Source organism: Mastigoproctus giganteus, chromosome 10, assembly GCF_048544385.1.
Source record: "Mastigoproctus giganteus isolate SK-2022 chromosome 10, ASM4854438v1, whole genome shotgun sequence".
In the NCBI taxonomy this organism is placed as follows: Eukaryota; Metazoa; Arthropoda; class Arachnida; order Uropygi; family Thelyphonidae; genus Mastigoproctus; species Mastigoproctus giganteus.
Genome location: NC_143584.1, coordinates 93,776,737 through 93,797,959, shown reverse-complemented (window position 1 = coordinate 93,797,959; position 21,223 = coordinate 93,776,737). Strand labels below are relative to the sequence as shown.

The window sequence follows — 21,223 nt, the reverse complement described above, 5'->3', positions numbered from 1 at the left end:
CTCTCAGCCAATGGCAGAATTTAATTACTGCCATTGGCTGAGAGGAAGCTCTATTTTTGCATCCTTTAGTTGTAGTGGTGTTTTGTGTTGTGCTTTAATCAATATATTAGTTTTAATCAGTATGTACAATTTTTGTTATAAAAGATAGAGAGATAAATAGCTTAGTTATATAGCAAAAATTTCAACTTCCGAGGTCTTGGAACAAATTACCAAAAAACAATGTGTTATTGGGTTCACAATACAATATTTTAATGATACAGTGGTGTCTCTGGAATGGATTAATATCGTAAAGTGGGCATATTGTTAGTAGCATAACTGTTTAATTTTTTATCTATTTAATCAGTTAGATTATTTTATTAAATTTGATTAAATCAAAATAAATTTTATTCTCCCACACCAATTTCTAAATATGTTATTGTGATATTTTATGGAAAAATATCTTGTGAGTTGGAGAACTAACTTTTCCCTTTTTTGTTCATGACCTTCAGGAACAAAAAAGGTTCCTATTATATAATAATGTTACTAGAATTATTAGTTCTCAGCTATACTTGTTGTTTTTAATTATGATATGGTAATTACATTTTTTAAAAATTATATTTGTATTGGGTTAAAAGTTTGTCCTGAAAATTTTGACCATTTAACATTATTTGAATAATGTACTACTGAAAGCTAGTGGTGTTATTGTTTATGAATTTCTCTGGCAATATAACTTTTAAGCAATTTTTAGCTCTCTGACTGGTTGCTATAGAATATTCAAAAATTTGATAGAAGTAAGATGTTTGTAACAGTAGGGTAGGATAAAATTGTAGTAATGCAGAACTTGTTATGATCCTGTAACATCATTCCTTTACTTCCTTACTTTGTATCAAAGCAATAGAATTGATAAAGTCATAACTTTACTCATGTCATAACAGGTGTGTCATCAAAGCAGTAGAATTTTTCTTTTTCTGTATTACTAGATGTTATTTATTTTTTAAGTTACTATTTTCCTTGTAGATTTATTAAAATCTTGAACACCTTGTACAGGTTTTCATCTGGACTGTTTACACTTTACCTCAGTCTACTGTGAAATAGAGAAGCCGAGTCTGCTATGTACATTTCAAATATTGGAGCAAAAAAACTATTAATTATTTAATTAAAGAAATATTTCATTTGTATTTGTTGAACAAATGACAAAATAAATTTTATAAAACCATTATTTTATATCTATAGCAGTTTCCTTTGCTCATGTAATAACTTTTACTGCTGCCTATTAGGTTGTTACATATAGCATACACAAGATGCACTCTAATTAAAACAACTTAAGTTTTGATTTCAAAACACTATATAATCACATGGAGAATATATAAAACTTCCCAGGAATTTTTACAGTCTAGTTAGCATGACCTTAGTATTTTGGTCTGCAGTGAAAATTTCTAGTTATATTTTACTCATTTGTAGCTACATTTCATTTTGTTTAGTGCAGTCTTAATAATTAACGGAATGGTTTAATGAGTAGTCCAGATAATCTATTTTATATTAACAATTTGGTTTGCCTTAGTATTCAGCACTGGAACTGTGCATGCTCACAACAGTCATTTTATTGGTATTTTGATATTTAAATATACTTGCCATGTCTTGCTGAATCTGCTTAGGCATTAATATTGTATATATTGTCTCATTATCTTGTGTACAAATTTAAAAAAAAAAAAAAAAAGGTTAATTTTTGTACTTTTTGTTCACACGTCTGTTTGTTCATTCTTTGATATATTTGCTTGGTTATTTTACAATGAAATTGCAATTCTTACTTTGTTTGCATGATTTGCTGCAGCCAATTTTTAGATGACTTTGGTGCTGCTTAACATTGTCAGTTCATAATTTTTTTGTAGTAGGAAATAAAATTTTGCCTGCATGCATAGAATGAAGTGAACTCTGATAGATGTGAGTTACTTCCTACATGTCAAACCCTGACCCTGTTCTCTTCATAAAGTGCATATATGCTTGTATATTTTTGTTCATTGGCTTATTATAATATTCACTGGTCTTTATAATGTATACATGTGTGTAAATTGACTTCCTCTGCCTCTTTAAACTGCCTCTTTATTATTTTTTTTTCTTTGTTATATTAATAGTGATATCTTATTGTTCTTTTCAAATATATAAATTATGATTAAGATACTGTGGTATTAAAATTTTTCCATTATACAAGTGAAATATATGATATATATGTGTTGTTGTTTTTTTGTTGTTTATTTATTTTTTCTTCTGATTTTGTTGGTCTTGTATCATATCCAAGTATATCAAAGAATGAAGTTTTCATTGCAAAGGAACAAAAAATAAATATATCTTGGTTTTGATTCAGAAACACGCTATGCTTGGGAGACAGTGAAGATTAACCAGTGTTTTCCTGCCGATGAATCACCTGGATCCAAAGCAGACAGTTTGCCTGGATCTAAACCAGAGGGTTTGCATAGGCTTCCATATAAGCACTCCCTCCAAAATTAATCATTATCTAACAGTAAACATTAAGATTAAACTTAATTTTTAATATCATGAGTAAATAATAAAAAACTTGAATATTATTAAAACTTTAACACAAGAACAATAGTATATTTTAATGATTTTCTTCAAACATTCAATTTTATTCATTGCTAAAATTAAATAACCTAATTTTAGCCTGATTCACTGATATTAAATATTTATTAAATTTCCTTCTATATGGTTAGAAAATTTGTAGCATTAAAACTGGGTTAAGTAAAGAATGCTTGAATAAACTTCACTTATGTTTAATTGGCAATCCATTTGTATACATACTTTAATTAATTAGTACAACAGTCTCTGTACTCATCAAATTATATGATACATAATAGAATAATTATTCTTATAATTGAATAGTTTGTAATGTTACTTTTGTTTTACTTTTATTCATTAGTATAGTAGAAGCTAACCTATATTTAATATGGTTACATTTTAAATTTTACTAATGTGTAAAATTAAATCTGTTCTTATTGCAGGAGTTAACTTATTTTTCATAAGCTTTTACTTTATATAATTAAGTATATTATTTTTTTAAAGCTATTCCGATTTTTATAATAGTCTTATTTATTTTCTAAAATCTTAATTATTTAAATCTGTCTTCTTTGTTTAATACTGGAAATGCTGCAAAAAAAATATAATGGATATGTTTACTCACTCAAAAATTCATGTGATTTTTATTTTCAAAATTTATTATCCTATAAAAGCAGCATTTGCAGTATTATAAAATTTAGAATACTTCTGATAAATTATGTTCTTTTATATCTAGGTAAATAATGCAACTGCCAGGGTACAAACCAAAAAGACTCCTACCATACCAAATGGTAAGTACAGTTTTATCATTTTCTCTGAATTCAAAATCAGGTGGTCTTCGTAAATTTTAACATTTAATAAATGTTTGAGAACAAATTTAAATTAAGTGCAATGAAATATAGGGGTAAATCCTAAGTGGTATCACTTCTCTAAAGAAAATAAATTATTGCAATGAAGTGCTCCTTCTTAAGCTTATTTACACAGTGTCATAAATGCAAACCTTTTTTCCTGAAAGATTTCCAAAAATGTGCTTTTATAGAAAGTTTACATTTTGATAAAATTTATGATATGTTTCCCAAATATGGACCTACTAAATAAACTCAATGCTGCCCTTAAGTGAGTGTTGCTGCTGATATTTTACATAGAGAATAGTGTACAAGGTGTGGTTATTAAATAACAAAACTGTGCAGCAGCCACTACATACTGTGAAACAAAGGCACAGCAGTTGACCTCGAACCTCTCCCTATTTGTCTGCTACAGTGAGGCATGTTTTCATTACAGTGTCTTTTTGCAGTATGCCAGAAAAATGACAGACAAAAGAATCAAACAGGGAATCAACCTCAAATTTTTAACAAAACTAAGAAAACACCAACTGTGAAAGTTATGAGTTGTTACAGCAAGTTTATGGAGAACATACTATTTCATGAGCTTGCATGTTTGAACTTTACAAAGAAACACAGTTGATGTAGTGGAAGACAGAACAATCCCCCAGATTGTTTTGTCTTTCACTGTCATGTTTTGTCATCAAAAGTTAAAACCATATGTTTTAATATTTGTCATAAAACATTATTAAAACATAAAACATTATGTTTTAAAACCATATGTCATCAAAAATTAAAACCATATGTTTTCTTCAATATTAAAGCAATCATTATGGCTAAATACATCCCACTAAATTATACTGTCAGTAAAACATGCTACGTTGAAACTCTGACAAGGCTGCATGAAAAAATTCTGAGGAGGAGACATGAATTGTGAAAGGATGGTTGGATGCTCCATCAAGACAGTGCTCCAACATACAATGTGCACTCTTTTCACCAGTTTCTGTCCAAAAAAAAAAAAAAAAAATCCCTGTGTGTGACCATTCAACCTACTCGCCTGACTTAGCCCCTTGTAACCTTTTTCTCTTCCCTAAACTGAGAAGTGCACTTAAGGGAATTTAGTGTTAAAAGGGATTACAGAAGATGGCTTCCAGAAATGTTTCTATGCCTGGAAGAAACATTATGGCCAAAGGTTTGCTTACCTCTTTTGCTTTTGCAAGCCCAGAGCAATTATTTTGACGGGGATAACTTGTAAGGTACAAAATATATCTTTATATATATTTTATTGCATCATCTTGTTATTTGATAGCCACAGCTTGTATGTGCAGTATGAGGGATGGTTTGAAACTAATACCTTCAGTTTCCTTGGATATTATTGCATGCAATTTAAACGGTATTTACATATTTCAGTTCTTTAAGTAATTACATTTATTTTTCCACATATTCATCGCCATTTTACATATCTTTTCACCAGTGCTAAACCAGTACCTGCATCTCCCTTTTGTAAGATTAGCTGTTAGGTTCGAAGACCCACAGTGGTAGCATCATCAACAAAGTGTTTCTTACAAAGGCCATTTTTGTAGGGCCAAACAGGTGACAGTCTTGTGATGAAAAGTCGGGACTTTGTGGGGAATGTGGCAGAACAGTCCACCTGAATTCTTCAGTGGTTTTCCTTGTCAGGATGGTGTGTGTGATGGTGTTCCACTGAATGAATGAGGATGAAATTTTCAAGGTTATAAATGATTCTAGAACTAAGAGCCATAATTTAAAGTTAGGGGGGGGGAGGTAATGTTTATACTGGATTGCACGAAGTTTTATTTTAGCCAGCGAGTTATAAATTACTGGAATAAGTTACCTGCATGGGTGGCAGAGACTGACAGTTCGGGGAAATTTAAAGATTCAGCTGGATCTACCGGAGGAGGGAAATGCATAGGTTGTCTATTTCCTTTTCTCTTTTTAAATAATTTATTATTTTTTTATTTTATTTTATTTTATTTTATTTTATTTATTTATTTTTATTATTATTTTTTATTTTTTGGCTGGTACAGCATAAGCCATTAGCTTCCTTGCACCATGTGGTTATTGCTAATACTAATACAGTCGAATCTCTTTAATACAAAGTACAGAGTACCTAAATTTTCACATTTTGTAATAACGAGGTTTGTAGTAACGAGGTCCCCCAAAAGTGTCAAATTTTACTTTTATTTATTTATTTATTCATTTATTAATTTTATGGTACATACTGTATACTAAGAATAATAATAAATAATAGTAATATCAAAAATAAATTAATTTAAATTAATAAAATAAAATAAAATAAAAACAAAAGTCTTGTCTAACAATACAGTAATAGGAATAACATATTTTTTAAAGATTTTATTTTATTTGTAAGATAAACTAAGGAAAAGGCGATTAAAGTATTGTACAATATATATTTTGATATATACAATATTTTAGTATCACAGTAAAACGAATTACAATCTTAATATAAAAGGAGACATACAAACCATTAACTTTTTTAATAAATTAATCTAATTTAAAGAAAGAGCCCAATATTGTTTGTACAGTTTTTGTCCTATGCAATTTTAACTACAGAACAGACATTATCAAATGCAATAGTTGTTTCTTTATCAACATTACTACAGGCCACACATTCTCTATTATGTTCAATGCATTTTGGGCATCTTTTTTAGATCACAGTATGTGTGCTTCTTCACTTTCACTGTGCTGGTAACAAAAACATCATCATTTTGTTTGGTGCTCAGCAGCTCTTGTGTTGGCTTTGCAGTGGTAGCAACTTTATCATCCACCTTCACAAACTCTTCAAATTCCTAAATGTTGTTATCACATTTGTCTGCTGGACCATATTTTTTGATGATATTCTCTCCAAAGCCACTCTTTCTGAAGCAGTTCATTGTTACACCTGATGCAATACTGTTCCAAGCAATAACAAGATTATGGATAGCATCGAAGACATTTCAATTTGGCTGCAAATTGTTCCCTCCTTATATGTTGCGGATCACGTACCTTATCAGGTGGGCTCTGTATTGTCGCTTGAGGTTGTAAATAATGCTTTGATCCAGTGGTTGCATTAAACATGGTATTGGGGGTAAAAACAATAGCCTTTTATTTTTTCACTTTAAGTATCTGCAGAATGTGCTGTACAATGATCTAGAATCATCAAAATGTTCCTTTTTTTCTGAAGCCATTCTTCTGTTCACTTTTGATAACCAAGACTGAAAAGTTTTGACTGTAAGCCAAGCACTTCTATTGGACTCATAATCACAGGGAAGTTGGCTAATTGCTTTTAAATATGTTGGCTTAGAAAACTTACTGTTGGGCATAGTTTTGTACTGCCATCTGAATTGAAGCATAACAGAATGAGTCTTTGTTTACTAAAATTTCCCCCGTGACAAGACTCCTCAAACAGTAAATGTTTTGTTTGGCAGAAAATAATAAAATAAACCTGCCTCGTCAAGATTAAAAATATCCTTTGCCTCATATTTTTCAAGAATGGGCCGTACAGAACACAACCAGTCTGTAGCCTTTTCTTAGTTGACTAATCCAGACTAACTGCAAACATTTCGCAAAACCAAGTTATTCCTGTCCTGTCTTTAAATCTTTGGAGCCAACCACTGCTGCATTTGAAGTCACTAATTCCATGTTGCTGAAGCAGGATAATTTGCCTTTTCTTACAAAATCGGACCTGATATTGGCAAATTAGATGCATGCATTTTTTGGTACCACTCGAAAGTTTTGTTTCAAACTCCTTGTGCTTTGCACCACAAATTCATTTCCTGTTTTTCATCGCTGCTCCAGTGTCACACACTTCTTCAAGTCTTTTTCGGTTTTTCAATATTGTAGATAAAGTAGGTAAAGGGATGTTGTATTCCTTTGCAATTAGCTTCTTTCCATCCTATCAGCGTCTTGTATAATTTTTAGTTTAATTTCCAGGCTTAATTCCATCCATTTACATTTTGCTGCCATAACACTGCTAGATGAGATTTAATTTAAACAAATTTTAAATTAATTTAAAGACACAAGTTCCAAAAAAGACATCAGCTCAGATAAAATGGCACAAAAAACTTATTCCTATGGAGAGTGAGGGAGTGCATATAAACAACTTAGAAAACCTTTTTATGCTTTTGTTAATTTAACAACTTATCCTCAGAAAGATGCTTTTCAGACTGCACTTGATGTTGTAGCTACCATAAACCGCTTTTGTTTACACAAAACTAATTTCTAACAAGTCAGTGCCATCCTTTGGGAAGTAGGGAGCCGCTGGGCGGCCAGAGGCAATAATAGGGGCAATAATCAGACATCTCTGCCAAGATTTGTATTAAACATACAAAATAACAATATTTATTTCTCATGGAGTGAAAAAGAACTTTGTAATGCATATTAACCGAAATTTGTAATAAACGAATACATTTACATAGAAAAGCCTATATCCTTTAAAAGGGAATCGTATGTGTTTCATATAAATGAGTACTTTTGAGTTTGTATTAACAAGATTTTACTGAACACAATATAACCTATAAAGAGACCAAAAAATCCTTACCAGCCTTGAATACCAATAAGCCAGCTTATGCCCAAAGACATATATCAATTGCTAAATGGAGGTAACCATACCACCAAGCAAATCACCAGCTATTGGGTCTAGTCAGTATCGGCAGCCATACCAAATGGCGGACAATACTGATCCAATAAATTAAAGCAAACAAATTAAAGCTGAAAATACACCAGTTACTGTGTAATCATTACAGTATCTGTTCTTCCTGATGCAAACCAAACAGACTGCATGAACTTAGAAGATAATTCACACCAAGATGACCAGATTCTAGAATTATTCATTGACAAGGAGATTGATACAGGGAATCATACTTTCCAAAGAAGGGGAAAACATAAATTTGAGTAATACAAACCTTCCGCCTCTCGAAAACAAATTGAGGGCTCTACTAAATCTAAATAATGCTTAACTACTTAGTGGAACTGTAGTGGCTATTGTAATTTTAGTGATATCTGAAATCTCTCACAATATGATCCTGTCACCTTCTGCCTACAGGAAACCAATCTGACTCCACATATAACTGTTTTCCCTCCCCGAAACTACATAATTCATCTGCAAGATCATGTTGCACACAATCTAAACAAACTGGCATATGGAGGGGATAGATTGATAATCAACTCTCAGATATCCTCGAAACCAATCCCACTAAAAATAAACTTTGAGACAGTTGCAAAACAAGTCGATTTTAACTTTGATTTAACTATAGAATCATTATACTTGCTCAATACCCTAAATATAAGCGATGATAACTTACAAGAATTAGTTGTTTATTTGGTTTTTAGGAGCAATAGCAACTAAGGCCATAATGCTCCGGTGATAGGCGGTGGTCATTTTCTGACCGTTCCGCATCCTCTGTATTTGGTGGTCGCGGGCTCGAACCCCAGTCTAATCAAGAAGCTTGTGCTATGCACTGCTGCTCCTGCCGACCTGGTTACGGAAGCACCACAAGAATTAGTGGTAGAGCTTCTTCAATCCTGCTACATCCTAGGAGACCTCAACAATCACCATCTACTATAGGGAAATCAAAGCCTGAACAAACGTGGACAGACTATGAAAAAATTACTTGACCAACACAATCTGATAAACCCTAAATAATGGAGCATAGATTTATGTGTCTTCCTACAGATCTGTTTCGGCTGCTGATATCTCTCTATGCTCAGCAACAATATGTCCTTTATTTGGATGGACTATTAGTAGCAATAAAATGGGTAGTAACCATTATTGCTATGATGTGCCACATTGATACAAGCATTCTTTCCCCACTTTTCTAACTGAATTTCCAAATGGACTTTTTCAAAGATACTGGAAGAATGTCCATAAACTTAGTTGTAGAATGTATCCAACCAAATACTACAGGCAGCAGACCAAGTGATTCCGAAACAATTCAAAAAGTATTAACGTGCTCAAAGGTGGTGTGGTGGAATAACGAATGTAATTCATCTAAAAAAAGAGAAAAACAGAGCATGAAACAGCTTCAAGAACTTTTTTTTTTTTTTTTTTTTTTTTTATGAAAACCCCAAACACAAGAGGTATTAGAATCTATAGTACAGTCAGTCCTCATATAGCACGATAGTTGTGTTCCTAGAAACTCTCGTGCAATATAAACAACAGGCCTTATGGGAAAAATGGGGTTAGGTGCTGACCACCCAAGATTCAACACACATTTGTAACGAAAACTACAAAACACAATAAATAATCATAATAAAATACTTAGGTATTTTATTACGACTATTATGTAATAAAATATTGCTACTGCTTTTGCTTCTATCGTAAGCAAACTTGTTTTTCGTTTGATTTTCTATCCAAACAGATGAACAGCCATTCCATCTCTTCCAATTCTTTGTGTCTTAATCTAATGGATTTTAATTACACTTGTTTTTATTTTCTCTGCGTTCTTTGTAATTCTCGGCGTCACCTCATTTAGGCCTGTAGCACGTGCAATATCACATGGTCTTTCATTTCGCTCAAAGTGTTTCACAATTTCATATTTTTTTTCTCAATTGACAGAGCCGGACTGGCCCATAAGCCTTACCGGGGAAAACCTGGTGGGCTGGAGGCCGGTGTGATTTTGGCCATAAATGCTAATATGAGGCCACTACAACTTTTCCCGGGTAAGAATTTTTGGCCCAGTCTGCCTCTGTTTATCGATATTGCTTTTCTTTTTCTCTCTGAATCTGTAGTGTCTTCACCAGGATGCTTCCTTTTCACACCTTTTAAGTATTTAACCCATTTTTAGGAAATAAAGCACAATTACAAAATGAGGAGACACTTGATACACACGCACAACAGCTGTGCGTGTGTAGCAACTGAATAAAAAACACCGAAGGCAGAGACACTTTGAACACCTCACTAGCTCACATTTTACTAAAGCACATTTCTGGGGGTTACTACCATAAAACAATAAAAACAATTTCCAGCTGCGTTTCTGCTAGTGGAATCTGTTATAAACTGGTAGTAAACTCGATCTAATTGCATTTGCAATAATATCGATAGCTGGAATTGTGTGGGTTTTTATGCTATTATGGTGAAATGTGTTTCCCCTTCATTGATATAAAAAACATAAATACATTTTCAGAATCTTCTCTTCATTCCTATCGTATTGTGTTCAGTTGGGGTGATTCCGCATTCGACTGCCATTTCTTGTAAAAACAAAGGCGAATTGTGCATAAGCGAATTCGGTTCGTGTTATATACGATATCATTCCCCTATTTATAAATCGTGTATGATCAAATTCATGAAGTGTAAACACGTGTTATACGAGGACTGACTGTACTTAGTACCGTGCTTCGGTTGGAGGTTGAGAAGGTATTTGTTGACATTAGACTTGAACTTCTGCAGACTGTAATTTTCAGGAAAGACATATGAAGGAAGGTTGTTCCAGAAAACAGCAGTTGAGTGAATAAACGAGGAAGATGAAAAGTTGGTTCTGTGAGTTTGAAGTTGGACAGTAAATGGATGTTGGCTGGTGGCTGCACATGTTCAGACTATTTTGAAAGAGAGAGCAGGAATTATAGAAGCCAATTCAGAAGAATAGTGCCCATGGAAGTATCTGTAGAAAAGACATGCATCAGAAACAGTACGTCTATGAGGCAGCGAGTGGAGAGACTCTGTTAGAGATGAGTCATTAATTAACCTAACTGCCCTCTTCTGGGAATTTAGAAGCCTGAGAAAGGTTTTGGTGGCACCACGCCAGATGTGGAAACAATATTCCATGGTAAAGTGGATTTGTGATTTGTACAGAGTGAACAGCTGTTTGAAAGAAAAGTAACACTGAGAGCAAAAGAGAAAACCAAACATTTTAGATGCAGAGGAAGCAATACAGTAAACCCGCCCGTTATTCGTGGTTTCGCGTATTCACGGTCGCTGATTTAATATAAAATGAAACCTAAAAAAATGTGAATTTTAAAGCGCTGTGAACATTTTTTGCCATAAAAAACATGGGTGGGGTTAAAATCATCTTTCCCGGTCAAAACAGCGTTCAGTGGGTGGGGGGGGGACAAAATCGCGAGCGTGGATGTTTCTCGCTAATGATCGTTCAGTGTGTGCTATGCGATTGTCATGGAAGGTTTCGTCGTTTGCTTTTAAATTACATGCTTATAAATTGAATAAATTTATCAATTTATAAATTGATATGCTTACAAAAGTGAAAAATCTACCGTTTTGCAGTGTGTTAGTGAAAACAGACTTTTTCGAGTGTGCTAATGGAAGAAAGTGACTTTATTGTGGACAAGCTCTTTTCTAACCCCTACAAAAATATGGCTACGAATAACAAGGGAATTGTGAAAAGATCAAAGGTGATGACTTTAGCGAGTAAAATTCAGATATTAAACAAAATTTCTAATGATGAAAGTGTCTTGTCAGTCGCAAAACATTATAAAATCAATAAGTCAACGGCATGATCAATCAAGAAATCAGAAGAAAAAATCCGCCGTACTGTCCGTGAAAACATGCTAATTGCTTCAAAAATTTGCTCTGTAAAGTTTTCAAGTGATGTTAAATTAGAAAAAGGCTTTAAATCTGTGGATAGAAGACTGAACTCAAAATAAAATTCCATTAAGTTCACTCATCATTCGTGAAAAGGCAAAACACCTTTTTCAACACTAGCGAAACTGGCGAGATAAGTTTTTTAGCTATAGCAAAAGTGCTGGATTGAAAGATTTGTGTGAAATTTCTAATAAACATTACAATTTAATATTAAATTGTTTCTTATTTTCATTTTGATGCCTTATGCTTGCATTTCACTATATACTGTCTATGTACATAGTCATATTATGAAGGTACATATAATATATACATAGACAAAATTTTAGACTAGTTTTTCTTATATATTTCATACTTTGGAACGGAACCCCTTTATTACTATGGGAGCCATAACTCGGTATTCGTGTCATTTCTCAGGAACGTAACCCCTGAGAATAGCGGGGGTTTACTGCATTCGTAATGTGCTTGTGCCAAGAGAGATTAGAAGTCAGGGTAATCCCAAAAAGAGAGATATCAACTTGCCTAGAAATCGGAGTGTCTCCAAAGATAAGCATAGGAGCAGAAGAATCCCTTTTGTGAGATATAAGACAAGACTGAATTTTAGAAGGACTGAAATCAACTAAGTTGTCTTTGTCCCACTGGAGAATTACCTGGAGATTGGCATTTAAGGAATCGGTAGCAGATATTCGGGAAGTCGAAGCTGATTGAGCAGGACAAGGTTTCTCAAAATCGAAAGTGGAATGGAATATGCTATCATCAGCAAAACTATGGATAGGATTTACAGTCAATGGAAGGTCATTAATATACAAGAGGGAAAAAGTGGGGGAAAGAACTGAACCTTAGCGACGCCAGCATTAGTGGAGAAGTTAGAAGGCAGAAATCCACCTACTATCAGCCTGAGTGAGCAATCAGAGAGAAAACTGGATAACCAATTAGGAAAAACAGTTGGCAAACTGTAAGATGGAAACTTCTTTAGAAGACATTTATGCCAAACACGATCAAAAGCCTTTGAGATGTCAAGAGCAACTGCTTGTATTTCACCGAACATTTCCGTTGAGTTTGTCCATAAATGGGTGACAAAAGTCAGGATATCACCAGTGGATCGACCCTGATGGAATCCATACTGGCTATCATTGATTAGACGGAAGGTTTCTAGGTAGTTTAAGAATTGGCAGTTAATTGATTTCTCCATTACTTTAGAAAGAGTAGAAGTAATTGCAATGGGATGATAATTGGTTGGGAGGGATTTGTCACCCTTTTTGGGAACTGGCTGAAAATGAGTAAATTTCCAAGCAGAAAGGAAAAGAACAGGAGTAAGTTCAGGAGCACAGGTTTTGAGAACAAGTGGAGAAATACCATCAGGACCTGGAGGTTTCTTAGCATCAAGATTCGTGAAAATCCTTCTGACATCCTTTTGATGGAAGACCACAGGAGGCATTGAATGGAGTGTGTTGGGAATGGTGGGAGGTGTTTTACCAAGATCATTAATACAGTGGCAGTGATCAGCGTACTGATGTGGGATTTACTTCAAGATATAATTACCATCGGGGGATTTTACTTCCGTAAAGGTGAGTACAGTGGTCTCAGACAGTTTTTAAATTCTGTACAGTGGGATCAATTGACGATGTTACCAACAGTAAATTCTAAGTGGGAAGCATTCAAGGAATTAATCGTGAAAGCTACTAAAAGTTTCATACTATTAAGAAATATTGTTCGATGTTTAGGCCTAAATGGTTATCAAATGAACTAATGAGACTGTGACAGAGAAGAAAAATGCGTGGGATGCATATAAATTATCAGACGACACAGAAATCTATGGCAGATATAAGCTAGTCTGTAATCAAATCACAAAGGAGGTTAGGCAGGCAAAGGCATATTACGAGAAATCTTTGGCAAAGGATGCTAAGAAAAACAGCAAGGATTTCTTTACTTATATAAACTCTAAAAGGAAGGGGAGGAATCAGATTAGTCCACTTGATATCGATGGTTCGACTGTTGATGATCCTGTCAGATAGCAAACAAACTGAATGAGTATTTTGCATCTACATTCACACATGAGGAGTTATTAAGGTTTGAAAATGCCAGAAGGTTATCAAATTGTAGCAGTGTGCTTAATGATTTTGTAATAACTGAGAGCAAAGTGGAGGAGAAATTGTTGAAGTTAAACATAAGAAAAGCACCTGGGATGGACGAGGTCTATCCAGTTATATTAAAGGAGGCGGCAAAGGAAGTAAGCAAACCCTTAGCCATAATTGTGAGAACATCCTTGGACTCAGGGGAGGTCTCCACGGACTGGAGATGTACAAATGTATCCCCAATTCACAAAGGGGGATCGAGGGGTGACACGAGTAATTACAGACCAGTTAGTTTAACTTCTGTTCCGGGGAAAAATAATGGAGTCAATGGTTAAAGATGCATTGCAGAATCATCTCGACAAGACTGCAGCGATAATTCAGACACAGCATGGGTTTGTTAAGGGAAAGTCTTGTCTGTCAAATTTGATTTGATATTATGATGTGGTTACAAAGGAACTGGATGAAAAAATAATTTTGATATCATATACTTGGATTTCAGGAAAGCTTTTGACACTGTTGTGCATGGAAGACTACTGTACAAATTGGATTAGAATGGTATTAAGGGTTAGTTGCTACAATGGATAAAAGGATGGTTGAGTAGCAGAAGACAGATGGTTGTAATTATTGGGCGCTGCTCTTATTGGACTAATGTTATTAGTGGAGTCCCACAGGGCTCAGTGTTGGGTCCACTGTTGTTTTGTATATTTATCAGTGATATTGATGAAGATATATCAGGCTTAGTGTCGAAGTTTGCAGATGATACAAAGGTTAGCAGGGTTGTTAATGACAGTAATGGCAGTGTGCTACTGCAATAGGATCTAGAAAATTTGCATATGGGTAGAAGTAACTCCAGAGAAACGTACCAACTGTGTGGTACTACGCTTAAGGTGGTAGAAAATGAAAAAGACATGGGAGTAATTGGGCAGTTAGATATGAAGTTTTCTGAGCAATGCAGACAGTCTGCCAGGGCAGGTCATGGGGTTTTGTCAATGATATATAAGAATTTTGCTAGCAGGGAAAAGGAGGTAATTATCCCTCTGTATAAGGCAATGGTCAGGCCACGCCTTGAGTACTGCGTACAGGTCTGGAGGCCTCATTTTAGGAAGGATGTAGATTTACTTGAGCGTGTACAGAGAAGGGCAACAAGATTGGTGAGGGGAATGAAGGGATCCTCCTACCAAGAGAGGCTTAAGTTCTGCAAATTGCAGTGGCTGGTGACTAGGCACCTGCGCGGTGATCTGATTGAGGTATATAAGGCCTTGAATGGTTTGAGCAAGCTGAATTCTGATGGGATTCTTCCACTTGTTCAGATTGCAAACCTAAGGGAGCATAAATTCAAATTGAGGAAAGACAGATTTAGAACAGATGTACGGAAATTTGCCTTTAGCCAGCGGGTGGTTAATTGATGGAGCAAACTTCCATCTGTCGTTGTGGAAGTTGATAGGTTAAATAATGAAGGAGAAACTGGACAAACATTTAGAGCGATATGTTTTGTAAATTTTTTTTTTTTGGTTGATGCTGCATAAGCTCATACACTTGCTTTCTTGCATCACATACCACCACCACTACTGCATGAGTTGGTTGTTGTTATGGGAGTTTAATGGCACATAAGCCTACATGATTTGAAAGAAAAATGGGATGCTAGCAGGTCAGCTTTATCCTTGTCCGAAGTGACAACAGAACCATCTGGTTTTCACAGAGGTGGGAGCAGAGATGGGCAAAACTTGCTTGTTTGTTTGTTTTTTGGTTTTTAGGAGCATTAGCAATTAAGGCCGTATTGCTCCAGGATATGCAGTGGTCATTCCCTGACCTTTCCGCATCCTCCGTATTTGGTGGTGACGGACTTGAACCCAGGTCTAATCAAGAAGCGTGTGCAACACACTGCTGCTCCTTCCCACCTGGCTACGGCAAAGGTTGCGGCCAATAGCTTTGGTAATAGAAGAGAATGCTCGGCTACCATTAGAAAAAGACACAATATGGCCCCAGCAGCCTATGTGTCGTTAAACTCAATAACAACAACAACAACCATTAGAAAGTAACAAGTTTTCCACTCTTAGCCTGTTCAAAATCTAGTTTGGACTGATTAATAGTTGTTTTGCAATTGTTGCGAGCATTGGTGTAGGCAGAAAATGAAACAAGATTTGGAAACAAGCCAATTACGATATGCAACATTCTTCTCTTGAACAGACTTAGCACATTTATTTATTATAAAACCAAGGTTTAGATAAAGGACGAGATTTTAAAATGGAATGTGGGATAAAGGATTACATTCCTATTAGGATAATTTCGTTTCTCTGACATGATCTGAGCAAACGTTGACATCAGAAATTTTAAAACAATAGTCTGACCAAGGAAAAGAAGAAGAAAAATCTCACAGGTCATCCCATTTTGCATTCTTGTAATGCCAAACAACACGAGGTTGGGAATAACCATGAGATAAAGGCTCCATTGGAGAAGAGACAATCACCAAGTTGTGATCTGAGGTGCTAAAAGGACCACTCACTTTGACTGTGTACTTAGAAAGGTTGTTTGTGAGAAAAAGATGAAGCGAGTTGGCTGTATGGTTAGGATTGTCCCGTATTCTTTTAGGTAAATGAACAATGAACGTGCAAGGTCATTAGTAATTGCAGAAGTCTCAGCATCTTGACCAGCTGGGTCGGTGTGACTAGAAAACGGAAGCCAGCTGGAGTTATGAACATTAAATTCACCAAGGAAAATTACCTCACTGTTAGGAAAGTTGGACTGGAGAAAGTCAAGCTGCAAAGAGAGGAAGTCGAAGAGCTCCAAGTGATTAGTGGAGTAGGGAGAACGGTAGAGACAACAGATAAATTTGACACAATGAGGTAGAGAAATTTTAAGCCAGAGAAGATCGAAGAGAGGCGATTCCAAATTACTAAATCTCTGACAGGGAATATTGGAATGGACATATGCACAAGTACCACCTTTGAGGTGAAAGGAAGAATATGGTAAGAATATTCCCAGATCCTTGACATAATGTGGCCTTGAAAATGCCCCCCACATACACACTACTCGGACTCTCTCCAGTCACTCTCTGCCAGAGTAGAGGTAGCAAGATTATACACTAGCTGATCCAGAAGCCTCCCAAAGAGTTACCAATAGGTTCAGTCTGCTCCGGTGTACTAGTTAGTACACCGGACCAGACTGGTGTACTAACTAGTGGCCGTACTGCGAACACCATTTTAGAGCATTACCTTTTAAATGTAAGAAAGATTGGATCTCGCCGTGATGTCCATCATAACCTCAAAAGTCATCAGTCATACTGCATGATGGAAGGGTTGACTGGAACTTAGCTCTGGAGACTTAAAATGCATTCCACCATTTCAAGCCTCCGATAAGCTAAGTGGTGGTATTGCACTGGTTGATGAGAGTCATCTACCACCTGAGTGGCAGCATTCTTCCATGTGGTTTGGGTGCCACACCTTGACCCCTGCTTACATTGGTTCACACCTGGGTGGTCACCCACAGTGTGCTTGTACACGAGGGTTATATCCAGGATTACTAACAGTCCCACCATCGTGAAGGTGTAAGCAGATTATTTCGCTGTCACAGACTGTCCGAGTGACTGATATTTGGGTGACTTGAGTGTCACGCAAATATCAGTTCCATCAGTGTTTTAGACTCCCAGGTTGCAAGTACAGCTTGTCTGGTATATCTGAGAGAATGTCTGTGACAACCTGAAGGACCAACTGCATACAATTAATCAAATCTGATTTTCTTTAAACAGGTTTGGCCAAAGCAAAGCATATTAGAGATACTAGCAGTAATGCGGACTTGAACCATGGTCACTCAAGCGCTTGAACTTATGTACCCATGTATTATAATACTCTCTTCTCTTTACAAAGAGAGAGTATTCGCTTCCAAAATTACAAAAATGCAAACGATGTGGGCCGAAATACAAACAAATGTACTCAAAACGTCCACCTTCCCTTGCTCACTTGTAACATTTGTGATGATACCAAACCAGTGGAGATTGCAAATAATTTAGGCAAATTGTTCATGAAAATTTCAGCTACATTTTACTTACCCCATTTTCAGGCATACAAAGCACAAACTTAAAAAAATTTCATCAATTTTGAATCGGTATCTAGTGCTGCATACAATCTCCCCTTCACAATCACAGAATTGCACTGTGCTCTGGCCTCCACCAAACTCAGTGCAGATGGAATATATTATATCATGATAGCACAATTTACTGAACCAGTTCATAAGACACTTACTTCTCTACAACAGAATATTCAAAGGAAATACCTTCCCAGAGAAATGGCATCATCCTTATGTTTTAGCATTTCTGAAACAATGAAAACATACCTACAGATCTGCAAAACGACCAACCTATTACACGGACCATCTCCATGAGCAAAATCATGGAGAAGTGAACAATGCCTGGCTTACCTAGTTTCTAGTTCAAAATGACCTCCTAAAGCCAGTGCAGTGCTGCTTCCGTGAAGGCAGATCCACTCTTGACCTGTTAATTAGGGCAGAACTAAACATCTGTGAGGCTTTTGTATGAAAAGAACACCTTGACATTGTTCCCTTTGACACAGCTTGGAGATATAGTATAATGCAAAACCTATATAATTTGGGACTACGTGAACATCTGCCACAGTTTATTGGAAACTTCCTACATCACCACTCATTTCAAGTTAGAGTTCACAATCATTTATCTTCATATTTTATCCAGGAAGAAGGGGTCCAAAAAGGTTCAGTGCTAAGTGACACCCTATTTAACATGATAATGAATTCAATAACACAGGACCTACCACAAACAATATCCACTACCCTGTATACCACTGACTTTGGTATCTCCCGCCATTCCCCTAATATGCAAAAGATGGAAAGACTGTTGCAAAGTGTCATCAACAAAGTTGTCAAATGATTCCAAAACAATGGTCTTCCCCTCTCTCACCAAAACACTTTTGGGATATACTTTTATAGGAAGCATATCCTACATTCAGACCTGGAACTTTGACTAGAAAATCAAATCGTTCCTAGTGTCTGCTTTCTCGGTGTAGTTTTTGATCAAAAACTTACTTTTTTTGAACTAAGAAACTAAACATTGAAGAGTGCTGTCTGGCACAACATAGGGAACCAACTGTTACACAGTACTGCATTTATACCTTGCATTAATATGGTCATGCCTAGACTACAGCTCTACAGTCTGCAGCTTTGCTAGGCCAAGCACTTTATGTTGGCTTGATCCTGTACACCACAGCAGTCTTTGTCTTGCACTACGGGTATACCATACATAACCAGTTCAAAGCTTATATGCCAGAGCAAATGAAACCTCCTTGCATCTACGCAGACAAATACTTTTGTTAAAATACACAGCAAAACTCAAAAGGGAAACCAAACCACAAAACTTGGAATGGACTTTTCTTCTCTCCCAAATGGGGAAACCTTTACAAAGCTTACCCATCGACAGGGATATACCTTCATTCACTGATCACTGACTGGCAAATTGAGTTAGGTAAGATACAGTTCTGGCTTCAGTTCTGCAAATTGAAGTGTCTGGAGACTACACATATGTGGTGAGATCTGATTGAGATGTTTAAGACTTTTAATGGATTGAATAAACTCCATGCCAATGGAATTGTGTTCCTCTTGCTTATACTATACATCTGAGGGGGGCATTAATTCAAATTGAGTAAAGATGGTTGCAGATGTTGTGCAGAAGTTTGCCTTCAGCCAGTGGAATATTGATTTTTGGAACAAACTCCCACCTGGTGTGGATAAATTCAAAGAAGAATTAGACAAATTGTTAGAGCTGGGTGGATTGGTGATACGAGGAGAAGTCCTTAATATGCTGTTTAATTTTGCTTTCTTGCATCATTTGTTACTACAAGCAATTATTAGCAATACACAATTTATTAATACAGGTGACCCCTGCTTAATGCTGATAATTCGTTCCGTAAAAACAGAGCGCTAAGTGAATCCGCGCTTAGCGAGCGCCGCATTCCCATAAGATAACATACGTATTTGTGAGTTGCAGTCGGTGCCATAGGATATTTCCTAATCAATAATAAACAGTAGTGAAAAGATACACAAATGTTGGTCAAAATATTCTGCCTTACATACGTATATAATTATGTGGTAACTACATACGTATCAAAATTAAACTTAAAATTCCAATTAAAATCATGAATTTAATTGATCTAAATTGATAAATTTAATCATGAAAAATGTGTCGAATTCGGGTTGAACTTTGCTAGGAACTCTTCCAAATAAACTAAAAGGGGTATTAATTTTAAATCCCCCGCAGCGTTACCACCCAACAATAAAGCCAACCGATCCTTCGCCGCTTTGAAACCTGGCATGTTTTTTCCTTCTTTCAATATGAAACTTCTTTTAGGCATTCGTTTCCACAAAAGTCCTGCTTCATCTATGTTAAAAACTTGTTGAGAAGTATAACACATGATACCCCTCTTCAATAATTTTAACAAGTTCTTTTTTGAAAGTTGCGGCTTCTTGGATTTTAAATCTATTTAACCAGCTCTACTAGTTTTAAATGGTTCCAAATTTTTTTTTTATATTTTAGGTGAGTTTTCTTCATTTCATTATATTGGCTAATCTCTCTCTCTCTCTCTCTCTCTTTTTTTCCCTTTTATAATATTTAACTTAACTGAATTCTGCATTGGATATTATCTTCAATAAAATTAGTTAAAGTCTTTCCATTTCAATCCTAATAGCCGGCCTAGCCCTAGTTGCTTGCAGTGGAACAGCTATCTTTCCCACTGCTAAAATTAATTCTTTATGTGTTTTTTATAATTGTTCGTACAGTTAAACTTGCAAGTCCTAAATTATGGCACACATCCGCTTGTCTTTGACCGGAATCGATTCGCTTCAAGATGTCTAATTTAATTTTCAAATTCAGTCTTTTTCTTACATTTATAGTCTTCGTACTGCTAGACATTGTTGCTTTTTCATTCTTATCGGCCATTATTAACTCTTCAAAAATGTAACTGCGTTGGTTGCATTAATTATGATACAATGTTCAAGTAAACTGTCCATTACGCACGATGTCTAATACTGTACTGAGTGATGACTAGACTTCGGATAAATGCATATAATGCAAATATTACAAGCAATATACTTGATCATTTTTTAAAATGTTGATCTCGGAACTACGTAACAAGTCACTGTACTGCAATTAAATTAGCGTGCAAGAAAATTTCGCTGAGCATGGGAAAATTTCTTAAGTCGGCGTGGAA

At 35.5% G+C, this 21,223-nt stretch overlaps 1 protein-coding gene across 4 annotated transcripts in view; it reads left to right on the top strand.

Annotated features, from left to right (window-relative positions):
* Positions 1-21,223, top strand: part of LOC150079162 (RNA binding protein fox-1 homolog 3-like) — a 468,684-nt gene that overhangs the window by 341,746 nt on the left and 105,715 nt on the right. For all 4 annotated transcript variants that reach the window (XM_090383522.1, XM_090383524.1, XM_090383521.1 and 1 more), the window contains one exon: positions 3,284-3,338. In XM_090383522.1, coding sequence (XP_090239648.1) covers positions 3,284-3,338 — 55 coding nt within the window. The remainder of the gene's footprint in view (positions 1-3,283; positions 3,339-21,223) is intronic.